We start from the raw sequence: 24,669 nt of genomic DNA on the forward strand, positions 1-24,669 counted from the left end.
GGAGATTTATTCTCCATTTATTTACTCAATCATTTACACCAGGAAAAACTCGGTTATTTTATATTCTGGGTTATAATCCAACACCACATTATTTTGTAGTGCTTAAACTGTTCCAGCTTTGGCCACTGGAGGCTCTTTCAGTTGGCTCCTGCCCTACGTCTTTGACATACTTCCTTGTTTTTGGTGTTTTATAAGTGCTTCCTTACTTTCTGGCACTATAAGATGCTCCAGGCAGTTTATCTTTTGTTTCCTGCCCCAGTCCAGAGTAAGCTACTATTCCAGGGAGTCCTGGACCCTTTTATTAGAGAATGGTATTAGAAACCAAGATCTTAGCATTAGGTATGCTTATTGCTACTGGGGTGTCATACTTCTTGGCCCTCTTCAACAGATAGATGTGGTCATATATTTTAAAGAGTAAAAATATTCCTTTAAAAATCATTTTTTAGTTACTTTTAGATTAACTGACAAAAATTCACAGATGAAACACTTAGACCTTTTAAATATTTTTTTTTATGTAGCCCCAGAGGGGACATGAAGGGCTTGCTGAAATTGTGGGAAACATCTGACTTAACACAGAGGGAGAAGTCAGTACCAGCAGCATCCTTTTATCAGGTCAACAGAGGATATAATTCCCCTGAAGGTTCCAGTCCACAGGTTATAATTTGCTGTTGTTTAGAAGGTAATCAACCAAGTCTTTTAGAACTAGGATTAGAAAACACTCTGCATGAGCAGAATCACCTATGAGGAAACTAGAGGGACTTTACGAGGCTTGTACCACCTGCTGCGGGGGCTGCTCACTGTCTCTGGTTTACTTGATGATTTTTAGATGCTCACACAGGTAATGTTTGGGGATGAGCTGAGCTCCAGGAGGCAGGGATGCACCTGTATTTCTTACACACAATAATTCTGTGTAAGGTTTGTCAAACTAAAGAGCCTAGAGCTGAGACAAAGTAAATACAACTACCAGACACTATGGATCCAAGATTATTAAAATTTAATGCTTTATTCTTTTAAAGAGCTATTTTCAAAATTCCGTACATGATTTTTCACCTACACGTAGGCAGGGTATAAAATAATGTGTGACGGAGTCAGTGATGGAAGAGCCGAAGGTTCGTGTGAGCGAGGATTATTCCCAGCTCATCGCAAGCCTCGATCACGACCTTGTCGGCGGCGGAACCGGACGGAGCAGCGATGTAGGCCACGCCACTCTGAGGGCAAGACAGAGACAGACTCTCCAAACACAGTTCTGGCCCAAACATGCCAGAATCAACCCCCTACCTCCCATAAATAATTCACACTGCAGACTGACTCACTCAATCAAAAGAGCAGAATAATGGGGTTTGGGTTATCCATATATCAAACGAAGAAGTCAGAATAATTGCTGATCTATCACTAGCACATCACCACAGCCTGGAGACGTACTGTAACTCAGAGAACTGAATCAGAAGCAGGATTTCTGAAACAGTTTCTAGTAATGACCAGATCTACACTGACACACACCAACCACACACTTACCCTCTTGGCTCTGTCTACATTGTCCCTGAAAGGAAAGAAAGCATCAGAGCTGATGGAAACTTCATTAAGTTTGTCAACCCAGTCCTTCTTCTCTGCTTCAGTTAATAACTCAGGGACCTCCTCAAACAGTGCCTTCCACTTCACCAAATCTTCATCCTGGGAGGAGGGCAGAAGGGAGAGACAGGTTTGGACACTTTCCTTAGTACTACCTGATGCAAATCCGAATGCCAGAAGACACTTAGGCATTTTCCCTAGGATGCCTTAATTACAAATAATGACTCATCTACATTCAAGTTCGTATTTCTAGAACCTGTTTTTTGATGCTTTCTAACATTTCATTAAGGAAGAAAATTCATTCAAAGTATATCAAATAAAGACTGTACCATTTACTTCTAAGTCAGTTTATTCCAGATATATTTTGTTCTTTAATCTCTGCCTTAGTTAAATCTACTGCTTTATACTCCCCATTATCAAAGCAAGCAAGGAAACAAATGATGGTTGTTCTAGAACTACACTTCTACAATAATTAGTCTCAAGTATAGTCAGTTTTATAGACAAATCAAAACATGATTCATAGCATTCCCATTTTTAAAAAGTACAAATATTTGGGGTGATCTTTTTTTAGCTTATGGAATGTACTTAAAAAAAAAAAAAGAATGTACTTTTATTCTTATTCACACATACAAGTCCTCTTCCAGGACTTATGGCAGAATCTGCTGTGTAATATCAAGCAGAAAAACCAAGTATTAAAGTTAAAAAAAAAAAAAACAGCCATTTTAAGCACTTCCTGGTTACAAGGCACACTCTCCAATGACCCCTGCTGATTATGTCCCAGATTCCTGTCCCTGAATGGACAGCCCTGTGTAGTTGACTTCCCCCTCAGAAGACCACCAAGCTTTTGATTATCAGGCTTCTTCTTTTTGTTTTGCATCCAGTACCTGTTAAGCATTTCTATTTCCAGAAACTGGGATAAATCCAATTCTTTTGACAGGCTATCTAACACCTGCAATTTTAATGAGCCCACATACTTTCTTCAGAGCAGAAGACATTAAAGAACATGAAATGTAACAAAAAATAAATTGAATTGTTAATAAATGGAGCTTGCAGAAAATGTGGGAGGAGAAGAAAGACACCGGTTACCTGCCATCAGGTATCTGTATGCAATGCTGAATACACGCCTATCACACAGCAAGCATCACACCTTGCACTGTGACGGACACCCAGGATGGGTGAAAACCAGCCCCTGCCATCAAAGCTTACAATCAACAGGGGAGGAACAAATATGCAAAACTAAACGAATGTTTATAATTTAGATGGTTTGTGGTGTCAGAAAAGAATAAAGAATTACAAAGAAAGGTAAATGAGTTGGAAGTTTAGATTGGTAATTTTAGACAGTCTAGAATGTTAAGCAAAACAGCTTTTCTCTTTGCAGTGATGAAGCCAAAGGGTGAACACACTAATACACTCCACCCATACCCAGCCCTTTTACCTCGCCGATGGTCCCAGTTACGTATTGATCAATGGCATTGGAGATTTCTGCTCTCTTCACTCCAGTTTTAAACTTCATTGACAGCACTTGTGGGTGATGCCTAAGCCACCAATAGTTTGCCTTATCCCCTGCAAGGCGGGTGCAGTGTATCCGAGACTGCTGTCCTGCTCCGATGCCAATAACCTGAAGAACATGGACATTAAAAGGAATTCCTCTCCCCAAAACATATTTTTCTCAATGGATCTTCTGTGTGTATTCCCCTAAATCTATCGATTTTGTGGGGGGAGGGGGGAGGGATCAGGCCGAAATAAGTGAAATAAAATAATTTTTAAGTCATTAAAAAGGTAAAGGTAACATGTTTTTACTGTTTATGTTTTACTTCTTCAGTGACATCTGAAGTATGGCTATTAATTAATACCCTAGAAGTTTCTAGAACTTCTGGACATCAGTAGTGAAGCATGGTCTCACTGGAACAATTTATTAGATCAACAGCCACAATCTCCCAGGTTTTCGTTATTACAGATTAGCAATCATTCGAAAGTTGGCAATCACTAAAACTGTATTTGGAAGGGTCTTCCAGGTGACATGCTGATTAACATCCACCGGAAGGGCCCCTCCCACTTATCGGCCAAATAATTTAACAGTAGAGAGAAGCTCAAGACGCTATGAAGAGAAAGGGCTTTGCAGTGGTGCTGAAGCTATGGCAAAACCAGCTTGACCCTGGAGCTAGGAGAGGCCCAGTGATGGGCGGTTCAGTCCTTTCCGTGCACTAGGAAAGAACTTAAATACCCAGCTTAACATCAGACAGCAAGAGATGTAGTATCTTGATTGTGATAGTGGTCAAACAACTATACCATCTGTGAAAACTGCACAAACCCTACACTTAAAAGGGGTGAATTTTACTGTATACACACTATGCCTCAGTGAACTTGATTTTAAAAGACCATGTTAGCTCCTAGTCTACGGATTCTTGGTAAATAACATTAGAAATATAAAAATACCCTACAAACTGCAAAAGTATGGGTTAGCAGGTGGCAGTACCCTTCTACCCCCTCTGCACCAGAAATACTACCGATGGGGGGGAGGGAGAGAGAGAGAGTGTGTGTGTGTTGGGGGAGGAGGGCACTGAATAAACTAGTTTCCCAGAAGCTATTAGAGTCCTGCTAATCAGAAACATGTCAATTCATTCTAGGCAAGATGCAATATGACCAGTTTTAACACTTGGTTCCAAAGATACTTATCACTGAGTAAACACTGACAAACCCAGAAGAGAAAAACCTGGCAAATTTTCCATTTCAAGCAGTCCAGTACCTGAGGCAGATGGATTTTTGCTTATCATTTTGTAAAACAACAGTTCCCTCCCTAAGGTGAACGTGATGGCTTGGTTACCTGCCCGTTCTTGGCATAGCACACAGAGTTAGACTGAGTATACTTGACAGCAATGGTGGCTACAATGAGGTCTCTGAGCGCAGATTCCGGCAACTGAAAAAATACAGAATGGTAAATCACATCGGGTTCTTTTATTTTTTTTTGGCTTAACTTACTTAACTTTAAGCATCTTTCATGTCATTTATTGTAATAGACTTATAATACAGTTATATCTCTCAAATGATGGAGTGAACCGTTTGTAGGAGACACTATTATGTTTTACTGAAAGAATCAATATTTAACATATTTGTCAAAGAACTCTGCATAATGTTTAGTACGCCATAGACTCAGACTGATACCATTCTGCAGCAACTTTAGCTTAAGCCTGTTTACATATCACACTAGATATGAAATACCTTAACCACTTCACAACTGACAAACAGTATTTTCACTACCATAATGCCAACAAGTAACAGGAGATGTGATAAAATTTATGTTCAGAAAAAAACAATAATTTTTACAGACATTACAAACAACTGTGATGTACACACAGCCAAAGCTGTTCAGGGAAAATCAAATTAGGATCATTTTCTGCTTTGCCTAAAATATTCTAAGTAGAAACTATTCAAAAATGCATTATTAACTACCAGTTCAAATGGAATGAAACAACTGTTATAGCTAAAAATGTCACTATTTTTTAATATAAAGAGCAAATACAAATTGAAAAGGATAACGATCTATGTGAACAAAAGATGTAAACAGCAGCTAACTGATAAATCAGTTCACTGAAAAAATTGACAAATCAGACTTCATCAAAATTAAAACTTCTGCTCTTCGAAACATCTTGTATTAAGAGGATAAAAAGACAAGCCACAGACTCGGAGAAAATATTTGCAAAACCACAAATCCAACAAAGCACTAGTGTCTAACATATGTAAAGACCTCTCAAAACTCAGTGACAACAAAAATCTAATTAGAAAATGGGCAATAGACATTTCCAGAAAAAAAAGGATATTCAGATGGCAAATAAACACATGAAAAAATATCCATCACTAGGCATGAGGAAATGCAAATTAAAACCATGAGATACTGCTACATGCTTATCTAAAAAGAAAGTGACAACACCAAAAGCTGGTAAGGATGCAGAGAAACTGGACCACTTATACACTGCTGGCATAAAATATAAAATGGCACAGCTTCTTTTGGAAAACAGTTTGGCAATTTGTTAAAAAACTAAATACCCAACTATGATACCACCTAACACCCAGCAAATACACTAGGAGTCTAGAGCAGAGAAATGAAAACTTACGTTCTCAGAAAGATCTGTTCATGAATGTACAATAAATGAAAGTTACAGAAAGGGGAACAGATTAGTAGCTGCCCAAGGTTACCAAGGGGGTGGAGACAGGAAGGAAGTGAGTATGGCTATAAAAGGCAACAGAGCCTCCTTGTGGTGATGGAAATACTCTGTGTCTTGACTTTATCAATGTTGATATCAAGGCTTTGATACTATATGTCGTTTTTGCAAGACATTGCCATTAGGGGAAGTGGGGTAAAGGGTATGTGAGAACTCTCAAAACTGCACATGTATCTACAGTTTTTATTTTTTTAACTCAAAATTAAAAGCTTAATTAAAAACTACTGTAAGAATGTTTTAAGAATTTATTATTCTAAGGTACTACTGATGTAGTATACACTTTCCTATCTACAGCTGCCCTTTTGAGTCACCAACTATGCATTTTATTCCTTGGGTTCTAAAAAAGATTAATAACAAAAGCTAGACTTCCTAGACATCTATCTTCAAATATAACCCTGGTATACTGAGTTAGGATCAAGGAATATGAGACATGTCAAGCGGTGGGAGTGAGGGAATCCAGTTTTATAAACATGGCACAAATAATTAAAACAAACTGAAACATTATTCAAGAAAAATGGAAAAGGAAAAAATTCAAGTATGCTTATTAATATTTAATACACATTTCTCCCACTTTCTCAGGACTGAAACTATTCTATATCTAACAGTACAATCTGATTATTTTTGAGGTCAGAATGTTAACAAAAATATGCTTTAAAAGAAGGGAGGGGAGAGAATATAAAGGAAGATAAAAACCATCATTCTCATCCTTAGATTTCCAAATTTCTATTAAAAATACATATGAACAAGTAGAGAACTCAGGTAAAAAATTAAAATCCCAACATCTATCCTTGTAAAAAAAAAAAAAAATCCAAGCTAGCACAGCCAGAGGCAAAAAACCTATCAAATTCTACTGAATTATTAATTAGTCCAATAGCTATAAAACTACAAGGATAACTTACAAAAAGTAAGGGTCTCAGTAGGTGGGCACAGTCGTCAGCTTGGGTATCCTGGAATCTAGGTCAATACCCTTACAGTATTTTTAAAGATACATTAACCAACCAGGTTAATAAAATATAAAAAAAAGAAAAAGCCTTGTTTACTGTGAGTGAGCTGCTTAAAGTAACACTGCTACTCTAGCACCTCATGGCCTCGACCAAAGGAATGGACCCCAAAAGACTGTTATTTCTACATATGATTCCTACTTGTTCCTTTACTTGGGGGTAACATTAAGTTTCAAAGATAAAAATGAAAGAATATCCAATAAATCAACAAAGATCATGTTTTAATCACTATGTGTTTATTAACAAAACTATCCTGATAAAGACTTCAAAGCTTCTTTTCAGCGAATCTACTTAAAGCCTCAGGACTGAGACCTGGGGACAAAAGCAACTCCTCATTTTCCACTTCTGTTACAACAAATAACTTGTTAAGAGATTAATCCTTTTCTAGGAACAAAAAGAAAAGCTGAACACAGAGCTACTAAAATATCAAGCACCCTGGGAGAAGACCCACAGAGACAAGGGAAGCAGAAGAATGAGTATGACTATGCTTTTCCTCTCAAGGCATTTTCCAAGTTGCAAGGCAGTAACTGAGAGGTAAACAAGCAGAGACTGGCTCTGGCATGTCCTGCAGGAAGGACGAAGGGACACACCAGGGAAGAGACACTAGCAGACACTCGATGCTCTCAGCAGAACAGGGTGAATCACAAACAGACCAGTCCTCCCAAAGACTGAAGCCCAATCAAATCAGCTCAGTTCCTGCCAGGATGAAGACACCTGCCTGCCCAAAGTACAAGTCAACTCTATGGAGGGAAAAAGACACCATCCGGACCCTCAAGATCTCTCTAATTTTCTTTCATATTGCAGACAATAGTCAACCTACAGAAGAAATGGAAATTCTATTTGAGGCAACCTGAGGATTATAACCCAGGAGGCAGTCTCTCAGAGAGCTCCGAGGACTGTTCCAAACACATAAGGTGGGAGGCGATATTACTAGGTTTTGGTGAAGGGGTACATGCAATCAGCACACATCTTGGTAAAAGGTTACTGCTATTCAAGAGCAACAGGTATCTCAGTTAATGGTTTTAGTGATTTTTCTAAGTATGGGAAGATGCAAGAAACTGGGTTTACAAAATCTCCTGAAAATATCTAACTAGCTCAGGGCCAGTTCTGTCAATTTTCCCGGAGCAAAGTATCTCGTTCTGACTTTCACCCTGAATTCCTTCCAGTGGCAGCAGTGGCTAAAGACCTGATTCTTGTAGAACTGGCTGGTGGGTGACATTCTTTATTTATAATCTCCTCCCTTTCAGTCTTAATTTCAAGCAAGCTTAGGAGGCATTTCATGACTAATTTGTCCCATGGTGCTAGGAATACTCATTCAGTTCAGGCAAGGATTTCGTTCACAGTCCATTCAATTTGCTATTATTGGACTACACCCTGTTATCAGTAACCAAAAACCTCCGGACAGCCATCCTACTAGTCTGTCATGGTCCAAGGAATGTCTCCCTCCCATTGCTTCTTCCCGTACATACAGTTATACTATTATAATCATTGATCTTATAGAATGATATACTTGGTCAATCGCTTATTATTTTTACTGAATGCTCAATCGCACATTTGGTAATGCAAGAAACAATAATCTCATAAAATAAGAAGAACAGAAGTAATATAGTTAGTAATAGTTAATTATTTAGGCTAAAAACTTGCATTAAGTGTGGCTCAGAATCTCCCCACGTTGTCTGACTGGTCTGCTCTGTACCAATTGCTACCTTTAAGGGAAATAATATATCAGTGTTGTACATAAAGTCTGTCAAAGATGCCTGAACGTACAAGGCACGTGGTGGGTCATCGTGATCCCTCACAGGACTGAGAAAGGACTGTTATCATCTAAGGAGCTGCATGGCTGGCACCAGAAGAAGAAAAATTGATCTTTATGATTAAGCAGGTATTTCTGCCCTTGGGCAGGTCTGGTTAATGCAAAATGCAGATACACAATGTATACTACATGAGAAGGTGAAGGCCAAAGGGCAGAAGGTAAGTTTTATGTTTAAATTTTTCTTGTCTTGCCTTAAAATATCAATTTTTATTTCATCAGTATCCAACGCCCAGCATTCGATCAAAATCACCAGGCATACCAGCAGGTAAGACCAGAAAACAATGTTGTCAGTTACACAGCTGAAGAACTGAAAAAAAAAGTATAGCTAACATTACATCCAGCAAAAATATCCTTTAAACTGGGTTCCCAATTAAGGGAAAAATAAGTACCAGCTCATCCATTTCTTTATTGTGTAACCTTCGGCAAATTCCTTAACTGTCCTCTATGTCACAATTTTGTGATTTTTACTATAGAGATGACAGTAGTCATGCCCCACCCAGAGGATATTTTGTATATTAAATGATATGATTTATATAAAAAAAATCACCTTTATTATCTTAGGAATATGTCCTAAAAAATGACAAGTAGCACAAGATCAAAATCATAACTACATGAAAATTATAGCATTGAAAATGGAAAACCAATCTAAATATCCATCGTAGTACATGGATTGCCATGTGGCCTTTCAGATGAAGATGTGGGTCTACATTCATGGATACAGAAACACATTTGTAGCTCAGTGCATGGAAAAAAGGTAAGCTAAAGAACAGAATTATAAAACACATGATCCCATTTATATAGTGTTGAAGATAAATAACTCTACATAATTATATATGCACAGAAGCTTCTAATATGGTCTTTTATTCATTTTTTTAAGCTCTCAAATTTACTTGACAACTCAAAGATAAGCAAGCTGTTTGCACATCAACCACTTTTAAATATGGGCCTTAATAAATGCATAAGCTTATAAATATTAAAAACATATCTACTTAATTACTAGTATTCAGTTCAGCTATTTTCAAACTTACATCCTTATTCTTGGTAACAACGTTGCTAAATAATGACCTGTCGATGACACCATTATTTCTCTTCTGGCTTAAACGAAGACCAAAGAGAGTTCGAACTTCGTTTTCATCCGGTTTGTAAGATTGGTCCATCTAAATAAATTACAAGAGTAAAAAAGAGTTAAGAAGTATGTCTACATCTCTCAACATTTTTCACTTAATTTGTGCACAAGATATTTCATTACAAGCAAGGCTATACGCATGTTTTCTAACTTAAGCATGTGTAAGATCATTTCAGTATGGCTGTAACAGAATGGCCAGGCACCAATATTTTACTCCAAACAATTTTTACAGGTTTTATAGCTCAACAGAGTTTTGTAACTTAAACATATTAAAACCAATGATTCCAATAGAGCATTTCTGGTTTCAGTAATTGAAAGCACTACCTACACAGTTCTTTTTAAATAACAGCAGATAAAACAGATATGCTAAAAAAAAAAAAAGAAAAAGAAAAAGAAAAAACAGGCAGTGGCACTAAAATTAAATTCTAATTTTCTTTCCTTCCTAAAAATCTATTACAAATACTTAGCTAAGACTTGGATTAAGAAGTTAAAAAAGGGAAAACAGGATTTGTAATCTATGTCTTTGTTATTTTAAAGGGAATATGTCATTCTTTGCTCTATTCCTCTCCCAGATTCTGATCTGAAAAGATACTAAGACATGGGAATAGTCTGCATAAGACCACTCTCTCCCTAGGTATCTTTTGAAACTTGACAGTATTTCTTCATTTATCCTCTGGATGATCTTTGACTTAGAAAGCACTGATGTCTGTAATTTATAAGCAAGCACTCATACTAATTTCACTTAATCTGCATTTTCCTAAATTCTAAGATGGTCCTTTTCCCTTTGTATTGTAAATTTTCTTAAGTTGAGATGTGCCCTATTAACTGATGTCAAAAAGAAACTTGTCACTAGCCAGGAAGAGGGATAAGTTGTAATTATGTGTCAATGTGCTGAACTCAGCCCAACTCTCAAATAATTAAAATGTTGAGGAAGCCCTGTATTCTTCTGACACCCTCAAACAAGATACTGCCAGGTGCTGCAGAGGTCATGATCATGAGCTCAGGGTTTGGAAAACATTCTCCATGATGCTACAAGTAACTGCTAATAGCCAGAAGTACGTACTACTCTAAACACTTGATTAAGAGTGAAGAATACAGTGGCAGCTAACTGGTGAAACTTTCTGTCAAGTACCTTTAAGAAAAAGTATTATATTTAATGTGGTATTTTTTTTCTTCTTTCCTTGAAAAACTGACATGCACTCTACCATGAACCATACAATTACTGGTATCTAAAAATGAAGTATGAGAACTTCCATTATACGGAGTTTGGATTCCACAGATTTCTTTTACACCAATATCTTCTGAAAGACAGTATTACGAGTTTTCATTTTCAATTCAAATAACTGTTTGCTTTATCCATGTATGATCCTAGACTATGGGCGAATTTCCCTAACATATAAGAGCTGGTAAAAATCAGTTAAAGAAAGAACTCAATAATCTATTTAGAAAAACAGGGAAAGAATATGGCTGCACAGTTCATAAAAGGGGAGTAAAAATGCTTTTAAATGTGAAAAAGATATTCACCCCACACACAGTGAGAAATTAAAACTATAGTAAGATGCCGTTTTGATCCGTCTTACTGCTAAAATGAAAAAGTTTAAAAAACTCAATGCTTACAGGGTGTTAGGAAACAGGCACCCTTACACATTCCCATCAAGACATAAAATCGGTCATAAAAGCTTAGCAGGAGGCAGCATCTATCAGTCAAAATTACCAATATGCACAGCCTGTGACTCAGTCCTCATTTCACTCTCAGGACTTTCCCCCAGCTGATCCCCTGCAAGGTGTGTCAAGATTGGTGACCGGCTAGATAAGAAGCACAGACATGGGACAAGTTCCACGATGGTGAAGCAGTGTGCATTTGTGTCAGTGGGGAGGGAAAAAAGAAGAAATGCATATGCAAATATTTGCTAAGTATGTACAGACTATGTATTTCAGGAAAGATGAGCAAGAAATAGAAAATGTTACTTTATTACTTTATTTATTTATTTATTTAGTTACTTAGTTAGTTAGTTACTTAGTTAGTTAGTTACTTTTTAGAAAGGTAACAAAGTGGCCGAAGGAAAGGATGGAGAGATTTTTTTTTTCATCAAATAACCTTTAATACTTTTTGAATAGGAAACCATGTAAATGTATTTTTTTTAATTGAAATTAGGGTAAGATTGTTAAGAGGAGTGGAGTCAGTGGCTTTTTTCTCCTCCCTCTTCCCCTGACCAAAATACAGTTTATTAAATTAAAAAAAAAATCCTGCAGGATTAAGGATAAAGAAACTGTAGTAAAGAAGGATAAATTAGAAGAGTGTCTGCAAAAAGGAAAGATTCAATATGGGGAAAAAAGGAGACAAACTAAGAGAGCAAGTTACTGTTTCAAACATGAAATGCACTGACCTGAAGAACACAGTAGTTCCCATTTTTCTTTTTACAAAGTATTTTCAAAGCTTCGTCTTCATATCCCGGGGCAACAATACCATCAGACACCTATATTATGTATCAAATATTAATTTCTGTTTAAAAAATTGGAGAACACGTCTTAAACAATCAAGAGGCAATCACCTGTCATAAATAATGTAGGAGCATTCTGGTTTCTGCCTCTCCTAGATAATACATCCACGAGATAACAAACACTGCACTTGGAAAAGGGAAGTCTAAGCTAGAATACAGCTTTCTACAGCTGGTCTTAGCTCACTGGCTGTCCTTTTGTTTATTTGTTTCAATTTCAACTAAGAATATATGAGTGATTCACTGCAATACATATACCCTAGAAAGAATAATGATTTTTTTAGTATTCTGACCACAGAGTGTGGTTCTGAACTAGAAAGAGCGCGTTCCAGTCCTGGCTCTGCCGGAACCTGGCTAAATGACCCGAGGCAAGGCAGGTCCCTCAACGGCAGGAGAACTGGTCAGAGAAAATGGGAGATTTAACATATTACAGCTAAAGGTACAAAAGTCACAGCTCATCCTCCAAAGCCTTGTGCTGGAACTACAACACAGCACAGCAGCGCCGCTGAGCTGGGGGTGGTACGGGGTGGTGGTAAGAGTCCTTAAAGAAACCAAATATTGTGAAGCCACAGGGCCTGTTACCCCTAAATGCTATTTGTTTCTCTCGAAGCTATCTGAGATACTATCCCTTTTTTTTTCTTTTTATCTCCCCACCTCCATCTTTCTGGCATGCTTGTTTGGTACCCAATTGATAGGGGTTAGTTTTTCAGAGTAGCTTATCATTTCCCCCATCGCCTAGTCTCTTTCATCAGAGATCTAATAAGGTTTACAGTCAGGTTCAGAACTACATCACTATCCAAGATGACATCTCTGCTCTTCAGAAACGGTAACTTTGGCGTTAAGATAATGATTGCTAACACCAAGGGGAAAAAAGCTAATAATCAATAGAAAATTCAAAAGAATTAATAAATATATCAAATTTTATCGTAATAACCAAATACCAGTATTACAGGTTATAGTTTCAATGAACACGATCAACAAATAAAGCTCTACTCAGTTATGTGCAGAGCAAGACAGAATGTCCACGAACCTCCCGGGAGATAATTTTGGCAGTAGGGACATCACAAACATCAGATAACGCAACAAAGTCACCAAAGGAAGACATCCTATCGGCCCCTGAAAAGAAACATTAAAATGTGTTATTTATCACAGGTTACCCTTACAAACAAAAAAGATGTTTAAAAGACTCCAGTGTGATCGTACAAGATCTAACTTCACCGCTTACATAAGATTTAAACAACAAATTAGTTGGCTGTTTAACTGAAATAATCAGCAAGAAATATTCTTTAATTTCACCTTCTAGAGCAGTATTCGGCAAGCTTTTTCTGTAAAGGAATCCACAGTAAATATTTTCTAAGCCTTGCAGCCACATGGCCCCTATTCCCACTCTGAGGTTGTGGTTAGAAATCAGCCACCGACAATACCTCAACAAAGGGATGCGACCCTATTCCAATCACTGTATTTACAGAGACAGGAGGTGGGCTGGACTTAGCCCACGAGCCAGTTTGCTAACCCCTGTTGTAGCAGGTAAACAAGTTTCTCAATCTCCCTTTAACATTACAATAATATTCACAGGTTGTTAAACTCATAAATTAGGTATTTCTGAATTACATAAAATATAACTTTAACCAAATTCAATGCAGTTAAATAACCATATACAAGTTTAGTCATAAAGTAAGCAACACAAATGCATTTAATAGCCCCATCTGCAACTTCATGCACCAAATGCCAATTGTACTTCTTATTACATTAAAATATTCTTTTTATAAACAAATTTATTCTAAAGTCTCATAGTCATTCTAAAGTACTAGTAAAAAGCAAAATAATTTGAAATCTTAGAATAAAACAAAAGATATCACTACTTTAAAATAAAATATTGCCTTTTCTCTCATTTAAAAAAAAAGAAAACCACAGTATTATTCTTCTGACCTCTTGCTCTTGCATATGCAGTGGATATGGGTGTGAGGGTTTTGTACAGATCATAGACCATGCAGACTCTGGCTTCATCTTCACTGAGTGGAATTCCAACAGCAGCGCCTGGTATGGAAAACCATAAACAAACCAAATTTCTCAAGTTATTGTCAATTCCTAAATCAAGACAACATTTTTCTGGTCATCTAGCCTATGTATCATAACTTCTAGTGCCCGTGCCGCCTATGTATCATAACTTCTAGTGCCTGTGCCAAGTTAAACAAAATGCCGTTTCACCAGCTAAGTAAGTGCCAAAAATATATTTACAGGGGAGGGTGACGAGGGAGGAGTCTCTTCTCTGGCTTCTGAACAGAGTCCCCTCTGTCCGCACCAGGCGCAGATATGAAGCTACCTTACTTCATTACTCTCTGTCTGGCTTGATACCACACACCATTCATTTCCCTGCCACTCCCATTGTTTTAACATCCAAAAAGCATCTAATTGTTGAACAACGAGTAGGTGATATAAATAAGTAAGCTGTAAAGATGACTTAAACATAGAAGCAAAAAGGTCTCTCATACAAGGGCCATAAAAAGAGACAAAGTGTCACAAGAACAACTTCTTTATGTCTACTCAGTTACATTTCAACCATAGGCACAAATATTTACCTCAGTCATACTGCATTAAGCAGTATCACTTGTACTTTCTACAACATGTTTCCACCACACACAAAAAACTATCACTTCGCCTTTGTATTTCATACTGTTACACGTTATATATGTGCAAATAATACATGTGCATATGTTATTGTTATCAGATTTTATTATATTACTACACTGATATTGTTATCAACAAAAGTGGTTTCAGACTTCATAGAATGTCTAAATTTGCTATTGAGTATTGCCAAATTTCCAAAAACTTTAAAAAGTGCATTGTGAACAGTTTCAGAGAATCCCAGAGTGCAATGTTTTACCTGCTGGGCTGACATGTTTGAAAGAGGCGGCAGCTGGAATGCCTAAAGCTTCTTTGAGTTCCTTTACCAGCTGCCAGGCATTCAAAGCATCACACAAGTTTATAAAACCAGGGGCTCCATTTAGAACTACATGCAAAAATATACACACACATTAACAAGCAGAGTCAGTAAGATCAGACATATGTACATTCCCTAGAAAATAAACAAGTATCTATCTATCTATCTATCTATCTATCTATCTATCTATCTATCTATCTATCTATCTATCAAGACTGCACAAATATGTTTTAAGTAAAGTACAATAAAGAGGCAAACAAATTTACACAAATATGTAAGAACTGGATGAGACCAGTGAATAAAGTACCTGAGCCTGAGCCCATCTTGCCAAAACACACACACGCACCACCTTAATGCAGGAACACACACATGTGCACACACACCACTAGAGGACCAAATCCAGTAAGAATTCAGGATTAGGACAAAGCATGACGAGACTAGTGATCATCAGGGATCTACTTCAGTACAGAACTAAGATCAAACAATCGTGGCAACTACAGTATAAAATTTAAGCTGAAATCTTGCCATTTTAAGAAATAATATTACAAATTAAATCAAGAGCTGTGGATGGGAGAGATGGAGGGGAAAAAATATGTATAGGGTTTTTATTCTTTTATAGCAGACTCGGCAGGCTCAGCATAAGGTTGAAACGCAGTTAAAATGGAGACCACAACTTCAGTCTTTCACTCTTTTCTTAACAATGGGTTTTTTAGAAGCTAAAATCTTTTCTGAATAAACACTTAAAAGTTCAACACAGACAAAATAGTGGGCCACTAACTAAAAACAACTCCATAATTTCGTTTCTTTTGTGTTATCCTGGATAGCAGACGCTTTTAAAAGCAAAACATTGCCAAACACTGAGTGCCTACTATGATGTTAGGCACTGTTCTAGGTACTTGGAATGTTATCAGTGATTAAATATCTGAAACAAATAGGGCTCTTCTCTTGTTTCCAATCATAAGAAAACCAGTCGTTAAGATCACTCACACTCACATGCACACACTCTAGGCTGAGTGTGAGGGCTGGGTAGTATTAGAAAACATTCAAAATACATGAGGCGACAGTACTAGTAATAAAATACGCTGCACCACTGAATGTGAGGAGTAAAGAGTATTTCAAGTGCTTCTCAAACTCGCACTGCTCCCTGTCCTCCTCAGCCTGGGCTGGTGACAGAAGGAAAGAGCAGAGGGGAGCACCCAGCCCGCATCCTCCCGCTACGAAGAGCACTGGGCTGCGTGCTGCGCTTGCCACCCCGCCAACATCTCCCCCTCAAAGGCCTCCACACCCACAACAAGGAGCAGGAGGCACGCTAATACTCCATCTTAGCAACAAAACTGAACAAAAAGCTGGAAAACCCTTTCTTAACTCTACAAACTCTTAAGTCCTGATTAATGTCTCTGCTCAAAAAATTAACTTTATAATTCTAATTTCCTAACCTCACATTGGCCCATTTCAACTGGGCTTCCAGGTCCATCATTCCAAGCGAACCGCATCTTGCAACATTCCCAAAGCAAACAGCCACTGCTCTCAGCAGCATTCCAACTGGCTGATACTCTACAGGTTTTCCAATCTGGTTTTCCTCTGATGGTTCCTCGATGGCCATCTCAAGGCTTGGTCCTGACCATCTTCTACAAAATCTAGACCATCCCATCCTGCCCTACATCTTCAAAACCACCTACAAGCCAAAGACATCCCAATCTGTATCTCCAACTTGACCTCTCTCCAGAACCCCAGATTATCTCGGTTATTTTTTGTCCACAAGTCCCACTGGCATCTCAAACTTCAGGCAACTCTAAGAGGTACTATGTAATTTATTTTATCTTCTAAATGTGAACCACCTCTGGTAACAACAGAAAGACACACACACCCAGACACAGCAATCCGTGCTGCGGAAGACTCGGCCTTTACCTGTGATGGGAAGCCTGGGCTTCAGCGTGTATAACTGGGCAGGGGTTTGATGAGGGTTCATTCCATATCTCAAGGGCATCTGAGATATTCCTTTACTATACTCTTTCCTGAAGTACTCTGAAATTGCTTCATCATATTGTGCCGTATGCGTGAAAGCCTACAAAAAGAGTTAAGTTTGGTTAACTATCTGCAGTATTTTCCAAAATTAAGTATAAATAGTTCTAAGTAGTATATATTAAATTATACCCTTCACCCTGCACACATGCCTGTGCAGGAAAGACACCAAATACTACTAAATAGCATGATGAATTATTCCCTTTGCATTTCTCTTCCAATCTTTTGGAAAGAATACCTCTCTAACACTTGATTTCTGTATTTATAACAAAAGGACAGCAGGTCCAAGCAGAGCCTTGGTGGTGTAACATGGTGAGACCTGAGCACCATTCGGTTTTGTAAACACTGCACTGGATAAAAGTCCATCCTCACCTTTAAGGCTAACTGGCGTCTTGTCTCCAAAGATGTGTCCTTGCTGTCGGAGCCCTGCATCTCTGTGGACACGGCCACGTAGTCCTCCGGTTCACACACTACTGTCACTCGAGCGTGGTTTTTGGCTGCCGCTCTCAGCAGGGTTACTCCACCTTTGAATAACAAAAGATGATTTGTATTTTTGTATCAGTTTAACCTCTTTCAAATAAAGTCATTGTACACATACTTCCATTATAATTCTTGCCTTTAAAAATAAAAGTCACCCAGATGAGACTCTACAAAGAAAAAACTTAGAAAGTATAGATGAATGAATGACAGTCATCCCAGAACATAGTCTGGGAGCAGTAACTATATTCTGCTCCCTCGATAGTGAATATCAAAATGTAACCTCATTTACAATGTGAACAGCCCTCTCCTTCAGCAGTCTTCAAATGCCACTTTTCTAACTCACCAATGTCAATTTGCTCCACAGCCTCTTCAACAGTTACATCCGGAGAAGCCACTGTCTTCGCAAAGGGATACAGATTACAAACGACAACTCTAAAACAAAGAGGAATTTAGCTGTCACTAAAAACTCAAAAACGTATGTGGTTTATATGTGTCAGTCAGTAGCTATTAACATGACCAAAATACGTCAGCAGCTATTAACAAGACCAAAACCCCTAAAGACCTCAAATATAACTGTGAGCCTGACATTTGAAAAGTCATGTTGAAAATGTCAGGATCTCCTACTGTTCCAAGAGCACAGGTAAACAGGAGTGGTTGCAGCCAGCAAATGAGACACATGATTCCCTCTAAACCAGACTGCAATGTTGCAATTTGGGTGACCTCAGCTACTCATTATACCATCAAGTCATCAAAGGTTTTTAAAAAATTAAACAGAAACACAAAATACAAGACTACAGATAACATCCTCATTTTGGAATGTGATCACTATTATCTAGGACGCTGGATTTTATATTCTATTTCCAATCGACTGTGTATAATAATGAAAAATGATCGGTCATTCCTAGGGTGAAATATTTGTTTTGTCTTCACAGAGGCCATGTGCAATAATGGTAGCAGGAAGGCCAAGCGAATACTTTGGGGGAAAGAATGGTCTTTTCAACAAATCGTGCTGGGACAACTGGATAGCCCATATGAAAGAGTAAAGTTGGACCCCCAACTCACACCCATACGTAAAAAGTAACTTAAAAGGAATCAAAGACCTAAGCATTAAGAGCTAAAACTAAGAAACTCTTAAATAAGAAAACACAGGCATAAATCTTCATTATCTTGGATTTTGCAATGGCTTCTTAGATAGAAGACCAAAAACACAAGCAACAAAAGAAAAAACAGGTTAAGTTGGAGATCACCAAAATCTAAACTTTTATGACAGTCAAAGGAGTATCCTTTTATGAAGAAAGCAAACAACCCACAGAATGGGATAAAATGAATTCTTATAACTCAAAAATAGAAGATAAATAACTCAATTGAAATGTGCAGACGTAAAAAGACATTTCTCCAAAGGTATACAAATGACCAATAAGCACATGAAAAGTTGCTCAACATCATTAGGAAATGCAAATCATAATCACAGTGAGATACCACAGCACATCCACCAGGATGGCTAGAATCAAAAAAAATCAGTAACAAATGTCAGAGAAGTCAGAACCTTTGTACACTGCTGCGGGAAATGTAAACTGACGAAGCACTGTGGAAAACAGTCTGGCAGCTCCTCAAAAGGTTAAATGGTTACCAGATGACCAAGGAATGCCATTCCCAGGTATATACCCAAGAGAAGTGAAAATGTATGTCCACACAAAACTTGTACGTGCGTGCCCATTGCTGCATTATTCATAACATACCAAAGTGGAAACGATCCAAATATCCATCAACTGATGAACTGATAAGTAAATAGGGGTATAGCCATATAATAGGTTACTTTTCAGTAATAAAAAAATAAAATACTAATCTATGCTATAATATGGATGAACCCTGAAAACGTGCTAAGAAGCTGATCACAAGGGACCAGATATTATAATCCCACTGTTATACAATGTTCAGTATAAATCCATGGAGACAGACAATAAAGTGGTGGATGTCTCAGGTGCTGGGGGAAATGAAGAATGAAAGTTAGTGGGTACAACTGGGGTGGGGGGTGGGATGATGAATATGTCTGAATATTGACTATGGTGATTGATAACCGCACAACTCTAAACATACTAAATACTACTGAATTATCTATTTTCAACTGGGGAATTATATGGCATGTGGATTATATCCAAATAAAGCTGTTATATGTACATATTAAAAAAAAACAGTGAGTATCTTTTTGCAAATAACTAAGTTACTTGTGTGTACTACAATTTAGATCATAACTTCCTAAAAAAACAAAGGCTTTTTAAGCATAATTATGTATCTTGGTGATATAAATTTGGCAAAATCCAAATGTTTACCTATGTACCACATCACACAGAAGGTCCCCAATAAATGTTTACGGTGAGTCATGAGGAAACTAAACCTAATGCTAACCTTGACCTTTAAGAAGGGACAGTAGGTTTGGTCTCTTTGTCTTTGATCCTTAATGTATTAAAAGTTCAACTTCAAATTTTTACCTTATAAGATTGAAATCAAGTCTGGCCATGTCAGCACTATCTTCTGGGATACTGCGAGCCAAGATTCCTAATTTAACAAAGTTAAAGTATTAGGTTCCAAAAACAAGTAAGAATAAGGCACTTCTTTCCAATGTGGTCCCATCAATCAAGTTAAAGCCTCTGGCACTGCCTAATTAAGAATACCAAACACACAGTACAAAATTAAGATTAGTGGGTATATTTAAAAACTGTTTGCATCAGTTCCTGGTCTGCTTTTCTTGAGTAACAAAACATAAGAGGAATTTTCACGTAACTGCTGCCAGTTCCATCACCCCATGTACCCCCATAAGTAAATGGCTAGTGTGATGGTTCTTAGCCTTGCAGCCTTTCATTCTGCTGAATTTTACCATAACCAGGAAGTTAGCAATAAATCTGTTCCTCATCATTTTGGTTGTTAGGCGAGTCATTGTCTCAGATGAATGAAAAGAAGTAAAGCATTTTGAAAGAATTTCTTTGAAAATCAGTTACACTGTGATGCTTTATTCTCAGTTTGAATCATCATAAAAAATTTTTCACACTCTAAAATATAAATATTTTCATCAACTCCAGCAGGAAATGTCATACTCTAAACTAGTTATCCGGTCAGGACTAGCAGCAAACAGAGGAATTCATCAAGTAATAAGGCAAACCAGATTTTAAACAGGCTCTAATGTGTTATGAACTTTAGCAGCAAATCTGACAAAACCAATATAACCTCACGGAGAATTTTTTTTGAGCTTATGACCTGCCTTTTTCCTCATTTATTACAGAAAGTAACTGAAAACCCCAGATTGTTTTAAATGGAAGGTATCAACCACTTACCAGCATGGACTGCAGGATGTAAGGTCTTCACACGCCCCCCTAACATTTCAGGAAATCCTGTTAGCTCAGAGACATCTCTGAAAACAGATAAACAGAATATTGCTACTGCTTCTGCTGAACTGTCATAGTACATTTTACACTATTCCAAAGCATCTTCCAACATTTTTTTAAGAGCCTGGATTTTCAGAATTCAGAAAATGAGTCATAAGCCACATTAATGAAATATTATTAAGGAATAAATTCAACTGAGAAGTAATCTGGCAACATACAACGAAGTATAAAAAATATTCTTATCTCAGAACCAGACTAAAGTAAAAGCAAGAATTTAGTTTTATGATTATACAAACAAAGACAGCAAAGCAAATTGAGTGGGCAATACAAGACTGTTATAGTGGTGCTGATATTGGTATAACTGGTTAACACTATGCAAAAATAAATTCCCAATGAATCAAAAGTTTGAATACTTTAAAAGAAAATCATAGTAATACCAAAATTAAATACGTGAGGAGTGCTTTCAAAGCATTAAACAAAATTGATGGATCGGTGTAAATGTTAAAGACTTTTTACACACACTAAAAAGTAAGCTGGAAAAAATAATCGCAAAATGACAAAAGGTCAAATAAGACAGCATTTAAATATTGATCCATAGCACCAAACTGACCTGAACCCTCTCTCTGAGAGACTTTACAAGCAAATTTTAAAAAACCTGCATTACTATGTTAAATGAAAAAAAAGTAAGAAGTGAAACTATCTGTCTTTAGTATAAACTATGAAATAAAGAATATACTTATAAAAACACTGGAAGGAAACACATCAACGTGTTGAACAGAACTGTAAGCCATTTTTACCACCTTCTTTATATTTTCTACAATCAACATATATTGCCTTTATAGTAAAAAAAATTAATAAAATTAAATTAAAGCATTAAATTCCAGAGGATACAGAATTTTCTGAGTAGATTCTCCTATTAGGGAGGGCCATTTGCAAACGACTGGTGTTTGACTAAGGGCATACATAGTTCCAATGTAAAGTAAGAAACAGGTGGCATGGTTCTAATTCAAAATTCCCTTTCCTGGAACTCAAGAAATAAAACCCAGTTTCTCCAACTGAGAACAATCACTAAAAACAGAGAAGGTAGATCTCTTAGAATTAACAACCATTTGGGGGGAATTAAGAAGCATGCTAGCTACTCCTTTATGTTTAAGAATCTGTATGTAACATGCAGTTGGAATAATTCTCTGAATGTCCTCTGCCTTAATGCTTAATTCTCTGAATGCCCACCAATTAAATTCTCTCAGTTGACCTCACACTTCAAAGTTAACTTCCTGGAGTAAAATCTTGGCTCTGCCTTTTACCAGCTATGGAAGAAGTGTGATCATGAGCAAGTTACTTAACTTCCTTGTGCCTCAGTTTCCTACTTATTAAACAGGGATAATACTACCTAACACCAAAAACTTATTCTAAGAATGACATGAGTTAATACATACATACATACATACATACATACATAAATGCAAACAGTCTCACTTTAATAGGAAAGAAACATATTTACATTTCCAATTAAAAAAAGAAAAGAGCCACAATGGGGTGAGGGAGGAGTGGGTAGAGGCACAGATCAAACAAGACTGAAGAATAGAAAAGTATTTAAAAGGGGGGACGGATTTGCAATATAAGGGCTCATACTTTTCTACTTTCGATTATATCTGAAATATTTTCATAATACAAAGTTTGGTTGGGGAGAGAGAGGAAGGCTACAGGAGAGGACTTTGCTTAATTAGAAGGGTCCAATGACAATAGGACTCATCATGGTCCAATGGAAAAAGCAGTCTAGATTCTGGATTATTGGATTCTCACCCCACTGCTTTTCAGAAAGTCACCCTGTCCTTCCAAGATTCTTACAGAGTTCCTATGAGAACCACATCAGAGAAAAGATGCAAGACTTTGGAAAATATAAAGCACTTATTTAATAAATAAAAGTAAAGCATTCTTGCCATATGAACTTGTCAAATTTAGGGAAGCTGTATACCGCCCACACAGAGCAGGATTACTAAAGGAAAAAGGTAAGAATCTCTCTCTACATGGATCCAGAAGGCAAGTAGCAAAATTGTCCACATGGCAAAAAAGCAGACAGATTTTTCACTCCTTTTCTAAAATATATTTCAGGGGTGGGTATGTCCTCCCTCTGAACTCTCAGTGCAGTTCACAGCTGTCCTATGAAGTCTCTTTCAGTAGTTACTCCCTCTCCCATCAGATTGCTAGCTCCATGGGGGCAGGACTGGCAGCCTGATTCACCTTTGCACATTTCTTCCTCCAATCACTTAGCCAGGGAACAGTTTGTGGATGAGGGAATGCAGATTTGCTGCATTCAAATAGTTACCAGAGAGGCTAAGGGAAGAGAGGTTGAATCTTAAGAGTTGAATTTTAATGATGTCAACAGTTTAACTAAAGAGCCAGTCAAAACAGATCACATGCATCATGCAAATAACTTCCCTCTTGCACAACAAATAGCCCACCTAAATTAATGTTATAGGCAGGGCTAAGGAGCAGAGGGCGGGAGCTCTGAAATGAGAACTCCGGAGGTCCCAACCCCTAGTCCTACTTCTTACTTTGTAAACTTGAACAGAAGTTATTAAATTTCTCCGAGCCTCACTTTCCTCTTCTGTGAAGGGGTTAAGTAGCGTACCAACCTCACAGCATTATTGGGAGGAGTAAATAACGTATTTTACTCCGTGCCTGGAATACATTACTTTATGGTTAATGTCCTCATCCTACGTTCTGACTGGATTTAACTTAAAAAGTAAGTTGTGCCTTACCTGACTGCCAGACCAGCATCTCTGAGAGCTTTTGCAGTCCCTCCAGAAGCGATCAGATTCAAACCAACAGAAGCTAAGTTCCTGGCAAATTCCACAAGGCCGGTTTTGTCAGAGACACTAAACAAGGCTGAAACAGAAGACATTTTTCATCATTCTCAATACACATTATGTTCTTCAGGGCCCGGGGGGCGGGGCGGTGGGCAGTTAGGGGAGAGCAGTCACTAATCTCATGGCCCAGACTACCCAGACTGTGACCCGGGGCGGGGTCAGCCGCCAGCAGGCCGCCCTACAGCCGGCCGGGGCCTCGCAGACCGCCGCGCAGCCCCCCACCCAGCCCGGGCCCGCAGTTCCCGCCCGGCTGCCGCTATGGCCGGGCTGAGGGCGCCGCGGGGCCCGGGCGCCGAGGCACTCACCGAGCTGGCCGGGCGCCATGGCTGCAGGCGGCGGGGTACGGGGACGCGGGGGCACGAAAGCCGCGGCGCCACGTGCAGAGACAGGCGGCGGGGCCCAAATCCGCGCGAGGAGGACGCGGGGCGGGCCCGAGGTCACCTGAGTCGTCACATGATCCGCCCCGCCCCCGCCCCACCCCTGTTCAATTTCAGACGCTAAATTGGAGCCTCAGGGCTGTAAGGGAAAGCGGGCTGGGGCTGCAGCTGGCTTCCCACACCCGGAACTGGGGAGGGTCACCGCCTCCAGTCTCATACTCCGGGAGCGATTTGTCCCTGCCCTCAAAATGTGGCCGCCCCAGGCCTCAGGATCAAATACCAGTTGCCTATGGCAGCCTGTCCCCAGAGGCTGCAACGCACATTAAAGTGTTAAAAGCCCTGGCAGAGAAAACTGAGAAACACAAGGAAAAG

At 38.4% G+C, this 24,669-nt stretch overlaps 1 protein-coding gene across 1 annotated transcript; it reads right to left on the reverse strand.

Moving 5' to 3' along the window:
• Positions 1–979: 979 nt before the first annotated feature.
• Positions 980–24,350, reverse strand: ATIC (5-aminoimidazole-4-carboxamide ribonucleotide formyltransferase/IMP cyclohydrolase). The gene is made up of 16 exons (XM_031451820.2): positions 24,226–24,350; positions 23,813–23,939; positions 21,000–21,076; positions 20,160–20,226; positions 18,014–18,102; positions 17,563–17,714; positions 17,077–17,233; positions 15,112–15,237; positions 14,157–14,264; positions 13,258–13,343; positions 12,117–12,206; positions 9,632–9,760; positions 4,394–4,486; positions 3,005–3,187; positions 1,516–1,671; positions 980–1,208 (listed from the first exon to the last, which is right to left on the reverse strand). The coding sequence occupies exons 1-16, from the start codon at positions 24,242–24,244 to the stop codon at positions 1,089–1,091; spliced, it is 1,779 nt and encodes a 592-aa protein (XP_031307680.2). The 5' UTR covers positions 24,245–24,350; the 3' UTR covers positions 980–1,088.
• Positions 24,351–24,669: the final 319 nt, after the last annotated feature.

This window comes from Camelus dromedarius, chromosome 4 (genome assembly GCF_036321535.1).
Source record: "Camelus dromedarius isolate mCamDro1 chromosome 4, mCamDro1.pat, whole genome shotgun sequence".
Classification (NCBI taxonomy): domain Eukaryota; kingdom Metazoa; phylum Chordata; class Mammalia; order Artiodactyla; family Camelidae; genus Camelus; species Camelus dromedarius.